Source organism: Galeopterus variegatus, unplaced genomic scaffold (assembly GCF_000696425.1).
Source record: "Galeopterus variegatus unplaced genomic scaffold, G_variegatus-3.0.2 Scaffold1028, whole genome shotgun sequence".
NCBI lineage: Eukaryota > Metazoa > Chordata > Mammalia > Dermoptera > Cynocephalidae > Galeopterus > Galeopterus variegatus.
The window spans coordinates 272981-283415 of record NW_007727139.1 but is presented as its reverse complement, the minus strand read 5'-3'; the positions used below and the strand labels follow the sequence as shown (position 1 = coordinate 283415).

Genomic DNA, 10435 nt, shown 5'->3' with positions numbered 1-10435 from the left:
TTTAACTCTTAATTTTTTCTTTTGTTGTGCAGAAGCTTTTTAGTTTGATATAATCCCATTTATTTATTTTCCCTTTGGTTGCCCGTGCTTTTGAGGTCATATTCATGAAGTCTGTGCCCAGTCCTACTTCCTGAAGTGTTTCTCCTATGTTTTCTTTAAGAAGTTTTATTGTTTCAGGGTGTATATTTAATTCTTTAATCCATTTTGAGTTGATTTTAGTATATGGTGAAAGGTATGGGTCTAGTTTCATTCTCCTGCATATTGATATCCAGCTATCCCAGCACCATTTGCTGAAGAGGCAGTCTCTTCCCCAGTGTATAGGCTTGGTGCCTTTGTCAAAGATCAGATGGCCATAGGTGTGTGGGTTGATTTCTAGATTCTCTATTCTATTCCATTGATCAGTGTGTCTGTTTCTATGCCAATACCATGCTGTTTTTGTTATTATAGCTTTGTAGTATACTTTAAAGTCAGGTAGTGTTATGGGGAGACAGGTTTCTAATTGGCCAGGCCTGAGCTATGTGCCCAACTCTGGGACTGGGGCTAGGGTTAACTTAGCCTGAATCCACTGAGTTGAAAGGGGGAGAGGTGGTTCTGCAGAGCCCATGGGGTCCTAGAACCAAAGGATCAGGGAATGGTTTGGGATGCCCCAGTTGCCCCACATGTCCACTCCAGGGGCCCTCCTGGGCCCAAGCATTTCCTTACATGGGCTCTTTGCCTTGAGGCCTGGCTTGATTTGAGGAAGGACAGGCAGCCATGTGCAGCCACTGACCTGGGGCATCCCTTTGTGTTGCAGGGTGCCTCCGTGATGATGGAAAATAAGCCCACGAGCCTGAAGCTGATCATGACCTTGGCATTCAGCACCCTCGGTGAACGTGCCTTCATGAACCGCACCGTCGGGGAGATCATGTGGGGCTATGAGGACCCCCTCGTGAATCTCATCAATAAGTACTTTCCAGGCATGTTCCCCTTCAAGGGCAAGTTCGGGTTATTTGCTGAGGTGAGTGTGGCCCAGAGAGAAGCCAAAAGTTCAAGGCCCATGTCTTGTCCTCCATTGACATAGCCTGGAAACCAGGTCACCTCTTGCTTTGGAGTTGGCTAGGAGGCCCAGGGGCCATGGGTTGTGAACTGCAGAGAACCTAACTCAAAGTGGCTTAAACAAAATAGGGAATTTTTTGGCTCATGTAACTGAAACTCTAGGGATAGATTCAGGTGCAGCTTGATTCAGGCTCAAATGATGTGATTGGGGCTTAGCTTACAGAATTGTTGGAAGACAGAATTGTTGGAAGACAGAGGAGGCAGATTACAAATGTTGACTACAGCATTGCTCTGAGCTGCCTATTTATTCTTAATCTTGATCCCCAGTAACCTGGTAATCTGGTCCATGTAGGGTCTGATCCTTGACCTCTGGCCCCTGACTTTGGCTCCTTCAGTTGCTGGTTTTATTGAGTCATCTGGGTTGCTCCATCCTCAACCTTCTCTTTGGATTTGGGGTCTTCTGATCTGGTGTAGAGTGTTGAGGGGAAATTGTGGTTTTATATCTGCATGTGACAGATACTCAATACATTTTTGTCCAGGATGAAAGGTACTGGTTGTGTGGGTAAATTGGCAAGTCTGGGTAAGTGACATGATTCTGCAAAAACATCTTGTAACTTCTGAAGTACTTTGCAAATGAGAGTTATTACAAAGTTACTAGCAGGCTATAATCTATGTTTGACCACGTATAATGGAAAACTCAAAATAACAGTCTAGCAGTAGGCTGTTCAGTGTTGGTATGGTGGCTGCATAGTCTTCAGTGATTGAAAAGCCTTCTGCTACTCTGCTCTGTCATCCTTGGGGTGTGGTTTACATTTTCAAGATAACCTTATGGCCCAAGATGGCAGCTAGAGCCACATCCCAAGTAGCCCAGCAGGAAGAAAAAAGTGGTGGTGGCGGGGGGAGTGGGGGAGTTGAGGATAAAACAGCATGTCCCAGCTGCCTCCCTCTCAGGGAGGGAGAAAACCAATTTCCACTTACTTCACATGGGCCAGAACTTAGTCATGTGGCCACACCTAGCTGCAGAAGAAGCTGGGCAGTGTAGCCTTTTAGGTGGGTGTGCTGATACCTTGATTACCCTGGTCTGGGTTTTGGTATGAAGGAGAAAGGGGAGAATAGACTTTGATGCACTGCCTATTACAGTGATCATTTAAGTATCCTATTGGGTGAGCATTTATTAATAATATCAACTGCCATAATAAAAACAAAGACGAGCATTTTGAGCTCTTACTATGTCCTAGGCACAATGCTCAGCCTTTCTGAGCTCTTTTAGTGGCTTTGTAGTGGCTCCTGTTATTCTCACCTTGCAGTGGCTGCAGCATGGGGCTGACAAGGTCCGTATGGGCAGGTGGCAAAGACACAGCTGTTAGGAGCCAGGCCTGCGCTTTGTATTGGGACCTGCTCTGGAGCCTGTTTGCTGTAATAGGCGTAGCTGTTTGGCCAGTACACCTCGATGGTGTTCTTCAGTCTGCTATACCTTACATAGCACTTCTAGATTTTACCCCAGTGGTCACTCCTTTCTTTGTATGCTTTGTATGTTTTTGTTCTGAATTAAAAACCTGCTTCTAGGAAATGCCCTCAGAGCACCAGAGCCTGGGGCTATCTAGAAAGTGCCCCATAAATCCTGGGTCTTGGATGAGCCTCAGAATTTCAGTGGCTTAGAACAATGAGGATTTATTTCTTGGCTTGTTCTGCCTGTCCAGTTTGGTGATGGGGGTCCTTCTGCTCATGGCGGCCACTCAGGGATCCAGGCCAAGGGAAGCTCCTTCTTGACACCTACTTCTGTGGTCACTACAGCAGTGGCAGAGAGCCTGGTGAAACGTGGGGGCCCCAGTCCTTCGAGTGGGAAGAACCTGGAAGTGATGTGCCACTTCTGCCATTTTTTCATTGATCAGAGAGCTTCCCTGGCCGTGCTTTATTTTAAGTTGGCAGTGGGGTGGGGGGCGATCCTGCCATTCACCTGGGAGGAGAGCCCGACTCCCCTTGCATTAGGAAGGCAAGGCGAGACACTTCGGCCCACCACAATCAGGGCAGTTTACCTCCTAGAAAGCCCCAAGTCTCCTTCTCTTGGTCCCCAGATGCTGGGGAGTGGCAGTGAACAAGATGATGGGACCCCTGTCCTCCTGGTGGAGGGGGAGGTGGGCTTGATGGCCTGTCCCTGGGTCGTTCGCCCCTGGCCCGAAGCTTAAAGATGCTGTTCCCTGCCCTGTCTGTAGCTCAACAACTCCAATTCTGGGCTCTTCACCGTGTTCACCGGGATCAAAAACATCAGCAGGATCCACCTTGTGGACAAGTGGAACGGGCTCAGCAAGGTGAGGGGACAACAGGCGGGACCCCCACCCGCCGCCAGGAGAAGGGAGGGCGGGCAGGGCCGTGGCTGCACGGGAATGACAGGGGCCACCGGGCAACTTTTTTCTCTTAAAACTCAGGAGGGTGGGTGGCATCTGTCACAAGGAGGGGACAAAGTCTTTCAGAGTCGGGGATTTTACCCATGGTTAGGGCTCAACTAGCCAGAGAGGTGGGTAGAGAACAGTAACTGTGCTGAGTACCTGGTGTCTGCTGGGAACTGAGCTCTTCCTTTGATTCTTCATTTACAAAGGTATTTTAAAAATATTATACTACAAACTCAGGAAGACATTCACATTAAAAAATGAAACAATAGAGATATATATAAAGTGCCCTTTACACCACCTAACACTTCCACTGCCCCCTCCCCCATCCACACAGGAAACCCACAATTATCAGTTTGGAATATATTCCACCTGCCCGTTTTTATCCGTTTGCACGCCTCTGTGTGTACGGGAATATGATGTTCTTTTCTTCTTTGAACATAATAAACAATCCTGTGAGCATTGTTTTGCAACTTGCTTTTTTCACCTTCTTGGCCTTTTCTCAATATGCGTGGCAATGACTGTGCAATGGTGTTCCTTCCACCACTAAATCCTCCCTGTGGCAATTGCTACAGAGACCCCAAGGGCCTGGGACAAGTTACACCCCGACCGGTACCCAGAATGGCAGAACCGTTCTTAATGGATATGATTAACAATCTTTTTGGCTTGTTTTTTCAGCATAAAACTATACACATGCACATGATTTTAAAAAATTCCAGCGTACAGAAGGCTGGAAAGCAAACGGGGTCTCACTACAGGGGGGAAAGTCCTCTCATCGGTTCCGTTTGGAGGTCTCTTATGATTTGGAATAGCTTACCTTTGTGCCATTTCCTAACGTTATCTCTGACTAGGAGGTGCCTGTCGATGTCCATGCTGAGGGGCGAGGATGTCGACGTCCTCCCACCTCACCTGCGCTCTGCTGCTTGCTCTGTGCAGTCTAGAGATGTGGGTGACAGGCCCATTTTACAGAGGAGTCCTTGCAAACTTAGGGAGTGGGAAGCGGCCGTGGACGCTGTCTGTCTGCACACAGCCTGCTCTCTTCTCATCGCGCTGATACTGAGAACTGAGTGGTGATGTCTACGCCAGGGCCAGTTAGGTGTGTGGTGCCTGAGAGCATTTCTTAAGAGGCCCTGGCTGTACTGAGTGGTCATGTCTGAATGCTTCCTCACAGGTCAACTACTGGCATTCTGACCAGTGCAACATGATTAATGGGACTTCTGGGCAAATGTGGGCGCCCTTCATGACTCCTGAATCCTCGCTGGAATTCTACAGCCCCGAGGCCTGCCGGTAATCACTCTGACGTGGGGCCTCCTGGGCGGCCCATGGCTGAATCCAGAAGCTTTTAGAGCGCACTTGGAAAGCGTTTTGATTTGTTGTGGAGTTGACTCACTAGCCCTTGGTATTGTCTTGGATTCTCTTTGGCTGCCGCATGAAGAGCCAAACTCCAACTTCTGATGCTTTTGCAAGGCCCAAAGAGAGGCTTCTGGTGGTTGTTTGGGGCACGGTAGTGGTAGGGCAGGAAACGATCAAGGTCACAGGGATCCCTGAAGTGAAGGCAAGAGGGGGGCTCTGTCTGCATCTGGCTGGCTGTCCTAAATGGCCATGTACCTGCTGAGCCATCCAGCTGACTCTGCTGGGCCTGCTGGTCTCCAGTTGTGCAGTGTTGGGGGCCTGCTTGGGGCTAAACATTTCTTGTTGTCTCTAGCTGTGGCGTAAGAACAGGCAGTGGTTCCTGCAGCCCTTTTCTGGGCACTACTGTGTCTTCTGTTCCACTCCGGTCACTCTTGAAAACTCCCTTGTTTGGGAATTCACTAATGTGAACCTTGACTTACCTGCCCCTCCCAACAGAACTTTCTGGAGCCCTAATCTTTCCCAGGTGCCTGGGACACAGCAGTAACCAGATGGCCGAAGTCCCTACTTCCTGAGAGGTTATATCCTATCGGGGGGTACTCAGGCAAATGCATAAACAACAGAGTGAGAGGACAGTGCTTTTGCTCTCTGTGGCCACTTTTTAAAAATGGAACTTTAGCAGGCTGGCTGGTTAGCTCGGTTGGTTAGAATGCAGCCTTATACCACCAAGGTCATGGGTTCGGATACCCATACTAGCCAGCTGCCCCCCCCCAATTTTTTTTAAGGTGCAAGAAAAGTCCAAGTAACCCCCATATATCCTTTACTCAGTCTCAGCAGTTGTTTCTCTTTGCCTCAACTGCTGTATCCTTACCCCCATGCCCTCCTCTCCCTGGGTATCTCTTTCCTGAACCATCTGAGAGTAGGTTGGAGACACTGAGCCCCTTTATGCCTAAATACTTCAGTGGGTGTTTTCTAAAAACAAGGACATTTTCTTACATAACCACAATACTGTTATAAAAATGAGGAAATTGATATAATACTGTTGTCTAAGACAGCACTGTCCAATGAAGATATAATGCAAGCCACATATGCAATTTTCTTCTTGCTCTTTTTTTTTTTGGCAACTGTCTAGCAAGGGGAACCGAACCTTTGATCTTGGTGTTACAGGGCTATGCTCTAACCAGCTGAGCTAACTGGCCAGCCCCATGTATGCAATTTAAGATTTTCTAGTAGCCACATTAAAAAAAAGTAACATGAAGTTGATGTAATTAATTTCAATAATATATTTTATTTGATTTTATTTGACTCGGTATACCCCAAATATTATCATTTCAAATATCATGGAAGAGTTTTTTTTTTTTTTAAATCAAGTCATAGAAATCTGGAATGTGTTTTGCACTTACAGCACATCCCAATTCGGACTCGCCCCAATTCAAGGGCTGGATAGCCACATGGGATTAGTGGCTACCCTAGTCAGAGTGGGCCATATGGTCCCTGTGCAAATTTAAAGTGCTTTTGAGAAAGTACAGCAGGGTGAGTAGCTGGAGGCTGAATAGGGTGGGTTTGGGGGATGGTGCTGCCCCCACCTGAGGGGGTGACAGTGGAACTAGGACCTAATTGAAGAACTGAAGTCTGATGTGTAAAGCAATCAGGGAAGAACATTCAAGGCAGAGGGAGCAGCAGAGACAGAGGTCCTGGGGCAGGCAGGAGCATGTTTGAAACACAGTAAGGAGGTCCGAGGGGTGTAGCAATGTGGGGAGGGGATGAGCAGAGGGTAGGCAGGGGCCAGACCTCATAGAGGCTTGTGGGCCATGCTGAGGACGATGGATCTTAGCTGTAGGTTAGATTAGAAACAACTGCAGCTTTTCAGCAGGGACGTGATGCATGGTATTCTTGCAGAGAGTAGTTGGCATGGTGGGGGAGGCAGAGTTGGCACAGGACACCAGTTAGGAGGCCGTTGCAGTTACTCGGTTGAGAGAAGAGGGTGGAATGGACCCAGGAGTGGGCAGTGCAGGTAGGGGCCACCTGCAGTGGGACCTGGCTCCAGCCTCCAAGTCCTGGGTGTCATCTCTCCCCTTGTCTGTCTTTTACAGGTCCATGAAGCTGATCTACAAGGATTCGAGGGTGTTTGAAGGTATCCCCACCTATCGCTTCGTGGCCCCCAAAACCTTATTTGCCAATGGGACCGTCTACCCACCCAATGAAGGCTTCTGCCCTTGCCTGCAGTCTGGAATTCAAAACGTCAGCACCTGCAGTCTCAGTACGTGTGGTCAGGAGGGCAGCGGGCGTGAGGGTGGGGCATGACGGGGGGTGGGGGTGTGGTTACCCCCCTCATGCTGTCTGCTTAATCTCTGGCCTCTGTACTTTTGATAATCCCATTAGGCTGGAGATAAAGAGGGCACCAGAAAGATAATTTGAAAAAGAAATAACGCTGTGTGTATTGATTGCTGCTGTAATAAATTCCCACAAACTTCATGGTTAGAACAATAGAAATTTATTATCTTACAGTTCTATGGGTCAGAAGTCCACCATGGGTCTTGCTGGCCTAAGATCAGGGTGGTGGCTTGTAGCGTTCCTTCAGGAAGCTCTTGGGGACAGTCCATTTCTTTGCTTTTTGCAGCTTCTAGAGGCTGCCCTTGTTCCTTGGCTCACAGCCTCTTCCTCCGTCTTCAACGCCAGCAACATCGCATCCCTCTGATCCACTCTGACCTCACATTCATCCTCTGACCCCCTTTTCCAGTTTTAAGAACCCTTGAGACTACATTGGCCCCTCCTGGATACTTCAGGATACTCTCCCGATCTTAAAGGCAGCTGATCTGCATCCTTAATTCCATCTGCCACCTTAATTTTCCTTTGCCGTGTAACCTAACACATCCGTGGGTTCTGGGGATTAGGGTGTTGACATCTTTGGGGGCCATTGATCTGCCTCCCACAGTGGGATTTATCCCTTGAGAGTGAGGCTTGGTGGGAGGGGCCTTTCACCCCATTCTGGGGTGAGAAGAAGCTGGGGTGATCCAACTGTTACACACATCCTCTTGTTCAGCAGCGTGTCGTTGCAGGTTTGGGTGTGAAGGCTGGTGCTGGCATAAAGTCCTCTGGCATCATGGGTGTTTATCAGAAGCGTGCCAGCCTCCACGATGTCTCCGCCTTTGTTGCTCAATTTGGACACTCAATTGAGTGGCACTTGCCAGCTTGACTCCCCTGTCTTCACCGCCCTCCTCCAGCATGTCCCCAAGCCCAGTTGGCTCTACCTCCAAATTAAACGCCAAGTCCATCCTGTCTCCCATCCCTGCCCACCTCTTCCCTCCACATCAGGGTCCAGGCCACCATCCTGTCTTACCGGGGGATCCAGGCCCCTCCAATTAGCACCCCTATTGCTCTGTTGCCACCCTACCAGTTGCCCCCCAGACTGTCCAGTGTGATCACGACTGGCCTCATGTGGCTGTTTAGATTGAAATGGATTGAAATGAAATCAAATTAAAAAGGCAGTTTGCTTCATCGCACTGGGCACATTTCAAATGCTCAACAGCCATGTGTGCCTAGTGGACCACAGAGAGAGAGAACATGTTTGTCATCTAGAAAGTTCTGTTGGAGAGTGCTGCTCCAGACAGCAGCCAAAGGGAGCTTTCAGCAGCACAGATTGTCATCCCACTCTGGTTATAATGCCTAATGGTTCCCTCTGTATTCACTCTGAAGTCCAGACTCCTTACTATGGCCTTGGGGCTCTGAAGGATGAGGACTTTGCCAGCCCCTCTGACGTCTTACCCCACCCGTTATCCTTCAGCCCGGATGCCTTCTTCCTGTTTCTAGAATATACCAGGTTTGGTTCTGCCTCAGGGCCTTTGCACCAACTGTTTCCCTGCTTGGAGAGCTTTTTCTCTGGATTTCCACATGGATCATCCATCACCTTCTTTTGGTCTATTCAAATACCACCTCCTCCTAGAGGCCTGCTCCGATTTCCTGTTCTAAAGTGTCGCCTTCTCCCCTGCTCCACCAGCTGCATCTGTCACTTTGTTGTCTTATTGTCTTCTTGAACTCACTGACTGTGGATTTTATTTTACTTGTTCATTATCTGCCTCCTCCACTAGACTATGCACACTGTAGGCAGGGCTCCTTGATCTTCTTGGCTATAACTTCAGCTTCTGGAACTGTGCCCAGCATCAGTGGGTACTCCTACAGTATGTGAATACGTGGATGTGTGCATATGTTCTGTACTAAGGAAATTGAGGCTTGAGGTTGGGATGTGACCTAGGTCACGCAGTTGGTAGGATAAGAAGCTGACCTTCCGTCTGACCCTGTCTTGCCTTTTGGGAGCCTCTTTGGTGGAAGCCATGTCTTCCGGCTGGAGATGGTGATTCTGGAGGATTAGTCTGCAGCAAGGGTTGGGAGAAGGATTGTCAACAGACTGGATGGTTTCCCCAAATTTCAGGCAGAATGGGGCACTCCATAGGCGAAGGATATGGAACTGGCGCCTGGAATGCTAGCCCCTGTCACCGCATTATCTGACCCACCTGGGCATTGTTCTCTGTTCGTTTCATTCTTCCTTCACTGGTAGCTACAGGAATTTCTGCTTGTAAGATGGAGGAAGTTGGATCACCTGATAGGAGGTGTCTTACAACAACTTCTGTGGCAAGTGGCAGATGCCAGACTCTACTTAATTTAGGCCTGAAAGGGCCTTTCATGGTTTGTGTAACTAAAAATTCCAGGGCAGATTACTGTATTCAGCATAGATCCAGAGCCTGGATGTTGTCCGGAAGCTGCCTTTCGTCATGGTGGCTGTGCTGCTGGGCAGGCTTCCTCATGGCTGCCTGTGAAGGCTCCAGGCTCACCCCCTCCCAGCTCTGAGTCCTGTAGAAAGGGGCCACCTGGGTCCTCTTCACGCCAGCAGAAGTCCCAGGGTTCACTCTGATTGGTATGCCTTGCATCACGTGCCCAGCTGTGAGCCAATCACTGTGGCTGAGGATGGACTGATTGGCCAGGCTTGTGTCACGTGCTCAGCCTGGCTCCATGGGTGGGGCTGGCACTACTAAAAGCACTTGGTGGAGACTAGGGGAGGGTCTAAGATGGTGTGTAGGTACCAGAGGAAGGGTGAGAAAGGACAAGCTCAACCCCTAAAGCGGGCTTAGAATGGGTGCCATCTCTTAGCAGATCTGCCAAAAGAATCTCAAGTGCAAGGGAATTTAAAAATATTTATTTAGAGGTTTTTTTCTTTTAAATGGAAATGAACATACATACAGAGATGTTCACAAATGGCGTGTGCAGTTTGAAATTTCACAAAGTGAACAAACCCGTGCAGCCAGCACCCTGCTCTAGAAAGCAAACGTTACTGGCCTTAGGCGCCTCCCGCGCCCCCTCCCACTCACTGTCCTGATTTTCGGCACCTTAGGTCTGCCTGTTTTGAGTATTTTTTTTTAAATGTATTTATTTTTAATTGATTTGTATTGATTATACATACTTATGGGGTACAGAGTTATATTTCAATACATGTATACAATCTGTTATGATCAAATCAAAGTAAAATTCATTGCAAAAATGTACCATATCTTTGTGATGAGAACATTTGAGTTCCTCCCTTCTAGCCATCTGAGAACACACAATAAATTGTTAATTTTAGATACTTAGCACTACTGTATACCACTAGGACTTATTTTTCCTATCTAGCT

The 10435-nt window shown here is 48.4% G+C and overlaps 1 protein-coding gene across 4 annotated transcripts in view; it reads left to right on the top strand.

The window, feature by feature from the left end:
* The window catches only part of SCARB1 (scavenger receptor class B, member 1), a 210589-nt gene that overhangs the window by 47079 nt on the left and 153075 nt on the right, over window positions 1-10435 (top strand). For all 4 annotated transcript variants that reach the window (XR_550609.1, XR_550610.1, XM_008574287.1 and 1 more), the window contains exons 4-7: window positions 794-997; window positions 3249-3344; window positions 4594-4709; window positions 6866-7032. Coding sequence is in view for 2 of the 4 variants with exons in the window: in XM_008574287.1 (XP_008572509.1) it covers window positions 794-997; window positions 3249-3344; window positions 4594-4709; window positions 6866-7032 (583 nt within the window). In the remaining 2 variants the exon portion in view is untranslated. The remainder of the gene's footprint in view (window positions 1-793; window positions 998-3248; window positions 3345-4593; window positions 4710-6865; window positions 7033-10435) is intronic.